The following is a 14,699-nucleotide window of genomic DNA, read 5'->3' on the forward strand; positions in this document are numbered from 1 at the left end:
CCACCTTTAGAATGGTAAGCATCCTTCAACCGCTTAAGCGTCTTAAAAATCACTGCCCTCCCTGGGAAAAAACATAATACCATCATTACTCTGCTAAAAGAATACAGCAATATGAGTTTCCTACTGACATCCAGCAGCACCCACGATCAGAACCTCACCCGGCATTCCTCAGATGGGAATTAACAAAGCAACCCACAGCTGGGCACAGTGCAGAGAGAGTCTCGGGAGCATTTAGCCTGAAATGTGGTATCTTTACCAAAGCCCTTCCCTCAGGACTCAGGGATCTTTTGCAGAAGAAGTGGCTGAAGGAGACAGATGGTGGTGGCACACTCCTTTAATCCCAGAACTCTGGAGACAGAGGTAGGTGGATCCCTGAGTTCCAGGGCAGGCTGGGCTTTTCAGAGAAAACTTGTCTTAAAAAAAGGTTAAAAGATAGAAGGGGGGGGGGAGAGAGAGAGAGAGAGAGAGAGAGAGAGAGAGAGAGAGAGAGAGATCTTAAGAGCCAGAGGTAGGTATTGGATCACTCCAAGGAAACTGTTTTCCAGAGATGACAAGACTGTTATACATATGGACTCACAGGCTGAGGCAGCAGGCACAAGACCTCACAGGCGAAGGCCAGGTGAGTCTGGTACTGAGAGGGGGAAGAAGACACAGGGACCCATTCCTAACCAAAAACTAATTTAGAATTGATACTCACTGACAAATGGAAAGTCAGTTTTCTTTTCTTTTCTTTTCTTTTCTTTTCTTTTTCTTCTTTCTTTTCTTTTCTTTTTCTTTTTGTTTTTTTTTTGAGACGGGACTTCTCTGTGTAGCTCTGGCTGTCCTCGAATTCAGAAATCTGCCTACTTCTGCCTCCCAGAGTGCTGGGATTACAGGCGGGCACCACCACCACCTGGCCAGTTTTCTTATATCAATGACGCTCCAGGTCAGGTACCATGCCCAGAAGTTGGCTCACAACACTGTGTGTGTGTGTGTGTGTGTGTTTACTTTGGGAATGTTTTGCCATTTGTTTCTTGTTTTGATTTTTGCTTTTATGTTTTTGTTTTGTTTAGAGAGAGAGAAGAGAGTTAGATGGAGAGATTCTGGGAAAAGTTGCAGGAGGAGAAAACATGATCAAAATATTACATGAAAAAAATCAATAATAAATACATCGCTGCCTGCTAAGGTACAGTGGGATAGCTCAGCAGCAGTGTGGTAGCCCATGATGCACAAGCTCTGGGCTCAGTCCTTGGCACCACAAGAAAGTAAGACCCAATCCTTCCTCAAACACAATCCACTGAAAACCTCATGCGGGAAAACTTCAAGACTTTATTAAAAGGAGAAAAAACCGCATACACATCCTAAATGGGAGGCAGCTGTTCTCAGGAGGGATCAGCACCAGAAATGTCACTGCTCAGAGAAAATCACAGTTTTGCTGGGATTGGCCTCTTGTCCCCACTCAAATGTTTATGGAAAAAAGTCTGGAGTTGCTACCAAGCATCCACCTGGGCCACGGCATGAGCCCTGGGCTCCCCTCCAAGGATAACAGGCATATCAAAATGGGAGTGGGGGGCAGCCTTGGACCAAGGGAAGTAAGGGGGTTCAATATTGTGCCCTGTTTTGGGGTAGCAGATGATCTGGGGCTTCTCCTTCCCATGGGCCTGCAGGCATTTGGAGGCCTCTCTAGCGTAGAACTCGCTCTTCCAGTTGTGGTCATCCTGACCTACAAGGAACAGGAAGGTCGTGTCAGACCTTCCCACAGGGATCATGCTCTTCTGGTCTGGACCTTCTAGAGGGACGTTCAGGACATCTATGATATCTTTAAACCCATCTTTGGTCACCCTGATTCGTTCTAGGTTCTTGCCCAGAGGGGGCAGACTCTCTTCCTTGTAGTATAATGTTCCAGCAACATTAACCACAGAGCCATTGATTATGACAGCGGCCATGATGCCTTTCAGGAAAGAGGCCATGGCAAGGCAGAGTTGAGCCCCTTTGGAAGTCCCCAGCAGGCCAATTCCTGGACCCTTGACCTAAGAAAGAGACAGAGAAAAGAAAGAGATTAAGCACACCTAGAGGGTGGGGCAGTCGGTGATGCCAACCCATGAATGCAAGGTAGCCCCGAGCCTCAATCTCACTCTGCCACCCTGGCTTTCAAAGGTCATTCAAACCAATGTCGCTAGTGGTAAGATGGGGCTCACAGTCTCCATGATGCTCAGATGAGCAACAATAGGTAAATGGCTAAGGAAGCCTGTGTCAAAGAAAGCGTGTCAAGTCAAGAAGAGCTCAGCTGTTTTTCTGTGGTACTTTTATACTTTGCGGGGACACTGCATTCACACAAGCTGATGCTATTAATACGAACCAGGGTACCATTCTGTTATGGAAAAAGCTCTGAGGCCCATGTGTAAGCATGGAAGAAGAGAGATCGTCTTATGGTTACCATTGCTCTGATGAAATACCATGGCCAAGAGCAACTTGGAGAAGAAAGGGCTTATTTGCCATACGCTTCCAAGTTGTTGTCCATTGCAGAAGGAAGTCAGGACAGGAACTCAAATAATGAGGAACCGGGATGCGGGAGCTTCCAGGCCAATGCCCAGGTCAGTGAGGGATGCTGCTTGGCTGGCTTACCCTTCATGACTTGCTCAGCCTTCCTTCCTTCCTTCCTTCCTTCCTTCCTTCCTTCCTTCCTTCCTTCCTTCCTTCCTTCCTTCTTCCTCCTTCCTTCCCACACTCCTTCCCTCCTTCCCTCCTTTCTTCCTTCCTTTCTTTTCTCTCTCTCTCTCTCTCTCTCTTTCTTTCTTTCTCTCTCTCTCTCTCTTTCTTTCTCTTTCTTTCTTTCTTTTTAAGATTTATTTATTTATTGTATATAAGTACACTGTAGCTGTCTTCAGACACACCAGAAGAGGGTGTCAGGTCTCATTATGGATGGTTGTGAGTTACCATGTGGTTGCTGGGAGTTGAATTCATGGCCTCTGGAAGAGCAGTCAGTGCGCTTCACTGCTGAGCCCAAGGTTATCAGCCTGCTTTCTTATAGAAACCAGGACTACCAGCCCAGCATGGCACCAGCCACCGTGGGTTGGCCCTCTCACATCATTTACTAATTAAGAAACTGCCCTATAGGGCTGGAGAGATGGCTCAGCGGGTAAGAGCACTGACTGCTCTTCCAAAGGTCATGAGTTCGAATCCCAGCATCCACATGGTGGCTCACAACCATCCATAAAGAGATCTGACACCTACAGTGTACTTACATATAATAAATAAATATTAAAAAAAAAAAAAGAAGAAACTGCCCTATAGGCTTACCTACAGACCCATCTTATGGAAACATGGTCTTCCTCCTCTCCAATGACTTTAGTTTTGTGTCAAGTTGACATAAAAAACTATCCAGCATAGAGATGCTTGAAACAAACAAACAAAATCTCAAAAATTGAAATTAAAAGTTACTTTTCTAAAGAGTTATTTGAGATCATTAAGTAGCTACCTATTTAATTATATATATAATTAAATATATATATATATATATTATAAAATCATAGAGAGGAATATATGAATAAAGCCAAGGAATCAGTGTAGATCTGACCCATCAGTGTAGATCTGACCCATTGGTCATTTCCTTCTGTGTCAGTTTTCTCTAACATGTAAGTGGCAGCAGGCACTGAAGGGTTTACAAAACCATAAGTTCCCAGAAATGGCTCTACCACTTCTAACAGGTGAGCTTTCAACTCTTGCAACACGGGCCCTTCCCATCACCCCTCACTTCAGCTGTCTTCTTCAGTTTCCTTGTCCCACACTGAATGCGATTCTCTTGTCCACAGCCATCTCCGCCTTGCTCCACACTACACTAAACTCATGTGGACCTAACTTGGTCTTCCTCATTTGTTTCCAGCCGTGACTAACCCGGACTAACCCGTCTATTGTTTGCCGAATGAATGTTGTTTCTCAGTGAATGCCAGGTCCTACCGCAGGGACTTCATATGAGTCATTTTGTCATTTAGTGCTCGGAATGAACCCATAGGCTGGAGACACTCTCACACGAAGCAGTGACTCTGCTAAGGGGCACCAGCCCACCTGCGGTTTACCTCAGCCTGACCTTAGCAGTCACTGTGCCTGTATTCCAGATAGCCCCTTCCTAGACCAAACACAATATCTGCTATTTGTCCATGTGTTTCTATGATCGGACTGTCAACTAACCCTATGTTTTAGGAGGTTATCTAGTTCAAGAACTTACTTTTCTTTTTTGAGTTTGGAAAAGACCAAATATTTGAGGCTGGAGAAGTGTGTCTCAGTGCTTAGTGCCCATATGATAGCCATAACTCTCTGTTACTCCAGGTCCAGGGGATGCAAACCCCTCTTCTGTCCTTTACAGGCACCTGGCACACACACAGGACACAAACATGCATGCAGGAAAAAATGTATGTATATTCATATACATAAAAACTCTCAACAACAAAATTTTAAAAATCTAAATATTTGACTGTGTCTCAGAACCTAGGTTGAAAATCCCTCCTTGGTGGATGGATGTCTCTAAACCAAAAGACTGAACTAGCAGCCAACCTGAGGGTGACTGAGCAGGTAATTCACAGCTTCTTCAAAGTACTCCAGATGAAGGATGTCTACATCCTTAGGGAGGTCGTCGTACTTAAAATAAGCCAGAGCCATGACAGCAAAGCCTTTCCCCGCCAGCAGACTCGCCCGATACTCCAAAAGGCCACCTCCAATTCCAAAAAGGTCTATGATCCCAGGGAAGGGTCCAGGTCCTTAGAAAGACACAAGATGGGGACACAGTGTATCATTTCCTCAGTTCAGCAGCATTTGCACTGAGCCCAGAGCATCCAGCATCACGACCTCAGTTGCTGGCTGGGTGCTGTGGCTGCACCCTTCATTCTTTGTACCGCTTCCCTTGGATCCTCCCAGATTTCTGATTCCAATTTCCCGATGCCTGTTCCATTACATCTCTAAACCAATGACCTTCCAGCATGTCTCTTTCCCTCTTGGACAATCCAGAATCTTTTTTTTTTTTTTTTGATTTTTTTTTTTTTTTGATTTGGTTTTTTCGAGACAGGGTTTCTCTGTATAGCCCTGGCTGTCCTGGAACTCATTCTGTAGACCAGACTGGCCTCGAACTCAGAAATCCGCCTGCCTCTGCCTCCCAGAGTGCTGGGATTACAGACGTGCACCACCACCACCCGGCCAGAATGTTTTTTAAAAAATATGATGGTAATGAAAAGATCCAATTAATTGAGCTCCCAAAGTATTGTGACACCAAAGACTATAATGGATAGATAGTCTTGAAAAAGTGAGGAAAGGAATTCTAAACTGTTGGGTAGGGTCTCCACATTCTATGCCAAGGCTTGTGATTTTCAAATTGTCAAGTCAGGGTTCACATTTACTGGACTTCCCTGTACGTTCCTAGATTTTAAAAAGAACTATACATTTGTATTTCATGAGTATGAGTCCTTTGGCTACATTCATGTCTGTGCCTGGTGCCCATGGGAGGCAGAAAATGGCATCAGATGCCCTGAATCTGTAGCTATAGACACTTGTAAGCTGCCACGTGGTTTCTGGGCAATCACTCCAGGCCCAAGTTCTTGGATTTTTGCTTTGTTTTGTTTTTCAAGACAGGATTTCTCTGTGTAGCCCTGGATATCCTGGAACTCAGTGTGTAGATCAGGCTGGCCTTGAACACAGGGACACACTTGCCTCTCTGCCTCCCAAGGCACATGATGCCACCACTTGCCTAGTTCCTGGATTTTTACAACTGAAGTAAAATGTAATTATCACAGACCAAGGTCACTATTTTTCTAAATTGGGGCAATAGGAGAAGCAGTCTATACTGGGCCTGATGTGTTGATGAACATTAAGGTCTTTGCCTTTTTTTCAGTGGTATTTTATGTCTTTATTAATGTGTATTAATTTTCTTTGTTAAATTCTAAGTTCTTATTTGTCATTCATTATATATATGTATATACATATACATATATGTATACACACATACTCATTGGGCGCCGTTTGTCACTTCTCTGAAGCAGAGAAAAAGAGAACAGTCTGCCTGCCAGGCAGAGTCAAGGTAAGAAATCAGAATGTGCTGGCAGATTTCTGAGGCACAGAATGATCAGAGGAGGCACACTTGAGGCTCAAGGCAACAAGCTGAAGATTCTGTCGACCTTGGTGGAAGGAACAGGGAGGCTTTTGGATGGGAACAGAAGTTTTCTGTGTATATTTCTAAGTTTCTATTAGCTTGTGGCTTTGCTTCCCAAGGTACTGAAGTATAAGAAGGCTATGAGAAATACACTCGCTGCTGGCGTGGTAACGGCCTGCAGCCCTCCCATATCTGTCTCTTGCATTTTTTTTTCTATAATCATCCTCACTCCGCCTTCAGAGGACTGTTTGACTTCCTCCAGGCTGGGCCGGTAAACACACACACACATCTTACTATGTATATGGTACTATGTAGCTCAAGCTGATCTGAAATTTGCTATTGTAGCACAGGCTAGCTTTAACTTTGTTGCAATCCTCTACTTCACAACAGTCCCTCTTTCCTTTTATCTTATCTTTTGTCTCAGCAAGGTTTCTCCATTTTGTTTTCTTAGTCTGCAACAGATTCTTCCTGGTTCTGATGTTTAAATGGCACATTCTTTGTGATTTTTTTTAATTCTTTTGCTTTTTTTAAAGACTTATTTTTATTTTATGGGTACAGGCATTTTTCCTGAATATACCATGTGCATGCCAGTTTCAGATGAGGATGCTGGATTTCCTGCAACTGGAATTACAGATGGTTTTATTTTTCTCTGTGTAGCTGTGGCTGTCCTGGAACTCACTCTGTAGACCAGGCTGGCCTCGAACTCAGAAATCTGCTTGTCTCTGCCTCCCAAGTGCTGGGATTAAAAGCATGCGCCACCACTGCCCCACTCTAATGTGCTTTAAATGGACCTTGATTCAGGGTGTGTTTGTGTGTATGTGCCTGAGGCGGCCAGAAGAGAACCCGATTCTCTGGAGCTAGTGTTACAGGTAGTTGTGAGCCCAACACGGACGGGTGCTGGGAACTGAGCGTGGGTCCCGGGAAGAGCAACAAGAGTTGTTAAATGCTCAGCCATCTCACCTGCCCAGGTTGTGACTGGGGGAGGGGGATTGTTTTTGTTATGCTTTGGTTACTTTTTTTAACTTATAAAATAGTTTACCGGGGATATGGGGTGCTAGCTTACAGTTCAGAGGACCAGAAGCATAATGGCAGACAGGCAAGCATGGCTCCACTAATCAAAATATAGACAAGCAGCTGTGGGTCTTATCACAGTGCAAATTTGAACCCGTGCACAAGCACCCATGGACCTAAAGACCAACAGTGCAGATTTCTAATTCACTGGCCTTGGGTAAGCTCTGGTGCCCTGCTTTTCTAAGCAACATCGGATGCTGCTCCTGTGGCGCCTTCAGTTCAGGACTCGCCTATGTCCGCAAGGCTTTCTCAGATGCTGTGCCCCTGAAGCATCCTGGCTGCAAGCACAGGAGGGAAGGCAGCTCACCTGGAGGCAGGAAGAGCGTGGCGCGCACCCGGCCCTCGCGCACGGGCACGCGCCGCACCCCGGGAGCCATGAAGTGACGCTCGTGCACCGCGTGTGCAAGCCGCTGCCCGCCGTCGGGCTCGTGTCCGTCCAGCACCTCCAGCTCCACCACGAATGGCGTCTGCACGTCGCGCTTGACCAGGCGCCAGAAAGACTGGTCGGGCTCCATGGCCCAGAGCAGCCCCATGGACTCGAGCCCCGTGAAGCTGCCCCCCAGCGCGGGCGCGCACGCCAGGTCCAGCTCACCGTGGGCGTCGGCGCGGTAGCGCGCGTGGGCTCGGAAGAGCGCGCCCTTCTCGTCGCGCAGGGCCGCGCGGAGCGTGACGGGCTGCTCGGGGGCCAGGCCGCGCACGGCGATGCTCAGCGGCTCGTCCCAGCAGCTGCGGCCCGCGGGCTCCAGGCTCACTGTTGGTACCATCCTGACACAGTGAAAAATCAGAGTACTGTGGGGTGAATAGTGCCTCTTGACTTCTGGAAACTGTGACCAAGAAGGAACCTTATCCTATCTGTTTGCCGTGGCAATCCCGCTGTGAAACTCCCCAGAGTTTATGGGATACAGTGACCTGTATGCAGAAGAGCTAAGCAATAGTAATGATTACATTTTTTTCAAGGTGATGTTGAAATGCAGGTACAAAAGATTGAATTGCAAGGATCACTGACCCCTACCAATAGTTTTACAAAAGAACCCCACAGGTTATTCTGATCTGGTAACCTGAGAAACTGGCCCTTGATCCTTTCTTCCTTGGGTTGTAACTTTCGGAGTAGTACCTCATGCAATCTGGAAAGGAAGCTCGACCTGGGATGCTGAGGAGGAGTCAGATCACACAGGGTGAAGCAAAGCTGATGAAGGGCTTTGGAAGGTAAGTACCCGGGTCTCCAAGGGCAGTGACCTTGACACACCAACAACCCCAGTATGTCCTGACCCGCAGGACAGTCAGCAGGGTCCTGGAACCACCTAGGGAAAGGAGAGAGACAAGACAGACGAACAGCAAGACGAAATTCCGATCAAGCTGTCAATCTTTAATTTTCACACAAGGCGTTATAAAGGCAAGCAAGCAGATATGGGGAGGGGTGAAAGGGGAAAGTCATTGTATTCAGGGAACAATCTCAGGAGGTTAGCATCATATCTCAGGAACAGTTTCTCAGAATCGTCTCTCAGGGTCTCAGTTAAGATTTGGCAGGTGCAGTAGGAACTTGGCATCATATTTTGATCATGAGGTGAAGTGGAAAGGAGTTGCTGTGGTAACTTAACCACAGGTGAGCTTCGTTTGTTCCAGCCCATTCGGTGAGCTCTGTATGTACTGACCATCTAGCTTACTTGGCTAATCTTTAAACTAGTACATTTCCTTCTAAAAGCAGCCTAAAGAAAGCAAGCTGGAAATGGTTGAGAGGAGGGGGTTTTTGAGATCTCTGTGAGAATGGCTCCTGGCACCAGCAGATTCTGTGACAAGTTCCACAGACTGAAGCAATAGACTTCAAAAGGAGGAGGCCTCCTGGAACCGGTTCTGGAACTCTTGGCCGGAGCAAAAATATTGAGCCATAGTTCTCATGGCAACTTATCTGTTTTCCTTTTTTGTTTGTTTATTTTTTTCTGAGACAGGGTTTCTCTGTGTAGCTCCGGTTGTCCTGCAACTCACTCTGTAGACCAGGTTGGCCTCGAACTCAGAAATCCACTTGCCTCTGCCTCCCAAGTGCTGGGATTAAAGCACCACCGCCCCTAGGCCAAGATCTTAAGTGAGAATAATGGGTAAGAAACCATCCCTTGAGGTGGGGGGATGACATGAACATAACATGAATGTATCTCTGGGGAAACCAACACTTTACTTCATTAATCACTTACAAAATTACATAATAGTATTATGATAGATAAAAACTTCTATCCCAACAATAAAATTTTATATGGCTACACGTGTGTCATCAGAGGTGGGCTTTGGTATATGGTAAAGTCAGCTTTAAATAAAAAGAATTAAAATGCCGGGTGGTGGTGGAGCATTCCTGTAATCCCAGCACTCTGGGAGGCAGAGGTGGGCGGATTTCTGAGTTCGAGATCATCTGGTCTACAGAGTTCCAGGACAACAGCCAGTACTACACAGAGAAACCCTGTCTCAAAAAAACCAAAAAAAAAAAAAAAAAAAAAAAAAAAAAAAAAAAAGAATTAAAATAGTTTAACTTTATGTGTCGAAGATTTATCAAAAATCAGGCATTGGATGTTGAACAATAATTGAACATAAAGATTTATTAACCTGGTTTTGGAAATATGTCACTAGCCTTGGATAACTGCCCACCGAACACATCCTTTCAGTTGTTAAACTGGGATGATTTCTGTTAATAGTGACTTACCTGTTCTGTTTATGATCCACTGAGTACATCTTTTCAGAGTCGTAATGTTTGTTTGTGATTTTTGTGCTTTCCTGTGCCAAATGATAATGTTGGTTACTCTTTTTATTAGATCTATTCTTTATTAACATTTCAAATGATTTCCCTTTTCATGGTCCCCCCTTCCCAATGTTGGTTACTTGTGATTGCTTCACTGAACACAATTTCTAAGAGTTGTAATATTTGTGTTTTTTTTTATGTATTAAAAACCCCTGCTTGAGAGCTGCAAAATACACTCAGATTCAAACAGCCTCTGTGTTTGTTTCTGTTTGTCACCACTGAATCCTTACACACCTAGACTTTGAGGACTCTTACCCCAGGGATGCCCATACCTGACTGGGGTGGGCCATGGCAGACCCCATCTGAAAAAAGGATTGTAGGGACAATTTTATGGACCAACCAGTGACAACACAGAGCTAGAATCTCCTAGCCTAGGTACACAGGGAAAGAGATTTTCCAACTCAGCTAGCTCACCATCCACCAGAGGTAATGGGAAAGAAAGGTTATTAGGATATAGGGAAAGTGGACCTGTTTAGAAATTGTTCTTTGGAGCAAATCCCATCTCTGTTATCGGGAAATCAGCAGTTCAGTTCTCAGAATTTAACAGAGGTAGCTCTATCCACTCATAAATACTTCACAGATATACCAGCAGTCCAGGTCAGTAGTGCCGGGATGGCAAACAGGAATCAGCAGCAGTAGCATGACCCAGCAGAGACAGCCAGGCCTTTGCCAAATCTACATGAATCAGCAGGAGTGACCAGAACCAACCAGCATGGATGCCAGGGAAAGTTCTGCTCTGCCCCGCCTTTCTCAATGAAGCAAAGGTTAACGAAGATGCGAGACCAAGAAGCCGTGCAAAGCTAGCCGTGCAAACCAGTCTCTGTCACTGTCCATTGGGGTCTATTTACACTCCCTCCAAACGTCACGTGTCCCCCAGGAATCTTGCTTTACCACATGTCTCATCCCAGCACATGAGTCTGTATCTGCTGACATTACTCTGCCCATCAGCCGGAGTGGAGGAAGCGGCAAGAAGCCGCCAGCACACCACTGCCAGCACACCACTGCCAGCACACCGCCTCCAGCACACCGCCTCCAGAAGTCTTTTTGGTGCATTTCTCTCTAGAGTCATGACAAATGGAGCTCAGCTACACAATGTAAGGTGAACCAATACATGCGCGTTGTTAGCAAAGAATCCTTTGTTACGTGTCCTTTTACGTGCTTGCTTTAGCAGAACATCCTTTCTCCTGTGTCTGCTTCAGTGAAATGTCCCTTCATGTGCTTGCACCAGCAAAACACCATCTGACACAACTGAATTTCCAAAGAACCCTTAAGTTTCCACTTCAGGTAATACCTGATATGTCTCACAGAGGCTTTCCAGTTTCCCAGCAGGTGATTCATGGAGTCCTTGAGTGACTGACCTGAGTCACCTTTAGTTAACTGGTAGGTAGGTCTCGTGGTTGCTGCCTGTAGACAGAATCTCTTGTATTGTATGGATGTATCACCTGTCAATAAAATGCTGTTGGCCTATTAGCTTAGGCAGGAAACAGGGAGGTGGGAGTTCCAGGGTAGAGAGATGATTCTGAGAGAGAGACAGGCATGGGAAAGAGGGATTTGCCCCAGGAACACTGATGGAGACAGACACATGAAAGCTGGGTAGAGGTAACCAGCCCTGTGGCAGGACTTCACTTAGAGTTAATGTAATATTAAGCTATGAGTCGGTCAGGGAACATGCAAAACTTTGGCCTGGGCATTGTAAATGTTTTTTTGTGTGTGTATGGTTTTTTTTTTTTGGATTTGGTCTTTTCGAGACAGGGTGGGTTTCTCTGTATAGCCCTGGCTGTCCTGGAACTCACTCTGTAGACCAGGCTGGCCTCGAACTCAGAAATTCGCCTGCCTCTGCCTCCCAAGTGCTGGGATTACAGGCGTGCGCCACCACTGCCCGGCTGTAAATGTATTTAAGTCTCAGAGTGGCAATCCTGGGAGCTTGGGGCATGTGAGGAAAAAAATAACCACACAGCTGACAGAAAACTCCTTGCAACAAGTTCTTCCAATAATGTTTGGTAAAAATAAGCTCCCCACTCCCTCTTACCTTAAAATGGTTTTTAACAGGTTAATAAGGGCCCGTGACTTCTGCAGAAATGGAGGGTTTTGTGTCTTCCGATTATACAATTCACTGGTAGAGAGAGGGGGACATAAACATGAACGGGGACCCCCCCTCCACCCCTGCCCCATGGCACTGAGAAATCACCTCCCCCTTCCTCTGTGCAGCCAGCTGCCTAGAGCAGGTAGGAGAGCACGCAGCTCCAGGAACTTGGCCCTTCTCCCTGCGGCTGTGATGAAAGAACCAGCAGATGTTTTGGGTTTCCCTGGGCAACCTCATTGGCCCAAAAGGACTTGAGTCCCCAACAAGAGGGTCTCATGCCAGAGAAAGTCATTGTTATTCCAGGGAATCTGGGGGTTACAGCCTTGGCTTGGGAACTGCCTGTGGAGTGGTCGTGACAGCAGAGCCAGCTGCACAGGGTTCTGAGAGGCAAAAAGCACATCGGGGCATGCCTCCGCTCAGCTGCAGGGTGACTTCCCCAAAGCCAGCAGTTTAACAGACGCTAATAACGTCTTAGCTAGACCTGGAATGGCCTCTGTAGGAAGAATACAAGATGGAGGAAGCTGTGCATTGGCTCGCTCTGTCACAGGGAGACGAGAAAGGAAGAAAGGGACTTGCTGGTCCAGTTAGTCCGGCCTAATCAGTAAGCCCCAGGTCTCAGTGAAAGACCCTTTCTCCCGAAGACTGACCTCTAGCCTTTAAAAGTACGTGCGCGCGCGCACACACACACACAGAGGAATCCCCACACTCCCACATGCAAACTAACAACGTGTCATAAAATAAGGTAAGAAACACCGATTATTAGTGTTGGGGTGATGTTTTTGTGCACCGTATTTAACAGTTGTCTTTGTATTATACAAATGGTGGTTTCTGTGTGGGCAAAGGGTAGCTTGCAGCCCAGACTCTGGCACTGTTATTTCTGTAGGCTCATCTCTCACCTGGGTGTTTTGTAAACACTCCTTGCACCTTCAGACTGGTCTGATAAGGAGCTGAACGGCCTGCAGCTGGGCAGGACGTAGAAGGCGGGACTCTGGGAAAGTCAGGCTCCGGAGATTCGCCAGGGCACTCAGAAGAAATGGTCACACCTGCCTTGTGGTTTTAGAGTCAAAATGAGAATGCTGCAGCAGAGACGAATCTCTTTCTTTCACACGGGTCCCCAGGATTAAACTCCGGTTGTCAGGTTTTTAGGCTTTTTTTCTGGTCCATAGTCTCATGTGCCCCATTTTGAAATTAAAAAAAAAAGATTTTAAAAAACTTTGAACAGTACATTTACTTGGCATACATGCATGCTTGCTGTATTTGTTTGCTGTGACGCATGGGTAGGGGTCAGAAGAGAACTTTTGGGAGTCACTTCTCACTTTCTACCATGTGGGTCCTCTCCTGGTAACTGAGTTTTACCCTCTGAGCTATGTCTCTGAGGTTTGTTTTGACACATTTTTTTTTTTTTTAAAGGAAACAGATACAATTACTCGTTTTCTCAGTTAGAGAGCATTCTCCATGTTGGAGGGCAACTTCCTGGCACTGTCTCCTCCCCAGGCAGGAGAGGCTCCAGGGCACATGCAGCCCCTCCTGACAGGGCGCTGATCACATGGGCTCTGATCACATGGGCTCTGCAGCACCCCGGCGCCAGCTCCAAGCTCATGCCCCTCTTTTGCACGATGCCAGGCTTGCTGCTGGCTCCCAGGCTGGGTGTCCCTGTGTGCCTGGGCAGTTGTTTTGTCCTCACTGAGGCAGACCAGGCCAGTTTCTGCTGGCCAGGAGAATCTGGGCAATGTTCTTGTTCTAAAACCGTGACCCAGATTCATTCCTCAGCCCTGTTATAGACTCTCCTTGGCTTCTGTCAATAGATTTGTACGATAATCACTACCCAGGCTCTTTCCCAGCACTCACAAGGCAACTCACAACTGTCTGTAACTCCAGCTCCAGAGGATCTGAGACCCCCACACCAAAGCATATAAAACAATGTTAAAAAAATTGTGTGTATTTTTTTGTTTGTTTGTTTTGTTTTGTTTTTGTTCCAGCCCTGGCTGTCCTGGAACTCACTTTGTAGACCAGGCTGGCCTTGAACTCAGAAATCCACCTGCCTCTGCCTCCCAAGTGCTGGGACTAAAGGCGTGCACCACCACCACCCAGCCAGTGTGTGTTTTTTTGGAGGAGCGTTCAGTACTCCTAACCACTGGGCCATCTCTTCGGTCCTTAGTACATTACATTTCCATAAAGACTCAGGAAGAAGTTATCTCAACAAATAATGAAACATATTTCTTGGTTTCTGGACTCATATATTTTCTTTTTTTTTTTTAAAGATTTATTTATTTTATGTATATGAGTACACTGTAGCTGTCTTCAGACACACCTGAAGAGGGCATCAGATCCCATTACAGATGGTTGTGAGCCACCATGTGGTTGCTGGGAATTGAACTCAGGACCTCTGGAAGAGCAGTCAACACTCTTAACCACTGAGCCATCTCCCCAGCCCTTCATATGTTTTCTTATACAGAAAAAGTTTAAGTGTAGAAGACATTGGCTAATATAATCAGCTACAACTATGTTTCATATAACATTTAAGAAAGCAGGGATACTTGAATTTACATTAGCCAGTGATGTCTCAGCATTATAACCTACTTTAAAGCGTCTCAGATTTTATGCAGGATTTAACACAATTCATCATTTTATAAAAAGACAAACAGCTC

At 46.0% G+C, this 14,699-nt stretch overlaps 1 protein-coding gene across 1 annotated transcript; it reads right to left on the bottom strand.

Moving 5' to 3' along the window:
- Positions 1-1,469: 1,469 nt before the first annotated feature.
- On the bottom strand, positions 1,470-7,950 carry LOC127687135 (acyl-coenzyme A thioesterase 5). The gene is made up of 3 exons (XM_052185442.1): positions 7,494-7,950; positions 4,531-4,733; positions 1,470-2,009 (listed from the first exon to the last, which is right to left on the bottom strand). Exons 1-3 carry the CDS (start codon positions 7,948-7,950, stop codon positions 1,470-1,472), a joined length of 1,200 nt encoding a protein of 399 aa, XP_052041402.1.
- Between the last annotated feature and the right edge of the window lie 6,749 nt (positions 7,951-14,699).

This window comes from Apodemus sylvaticus, chromosome 6 (genome assembly GCF_947179515.1).
Source record: "Apodemus sylvaticus chromosome 6, mApoSyl1.1, whole genome shotgun sequence".
NCBI lineage: Eukaryota > Metazoa > Chordata > Mammalia > Rodentia > Muridae > Apodemus > Apodemus sylvaticus.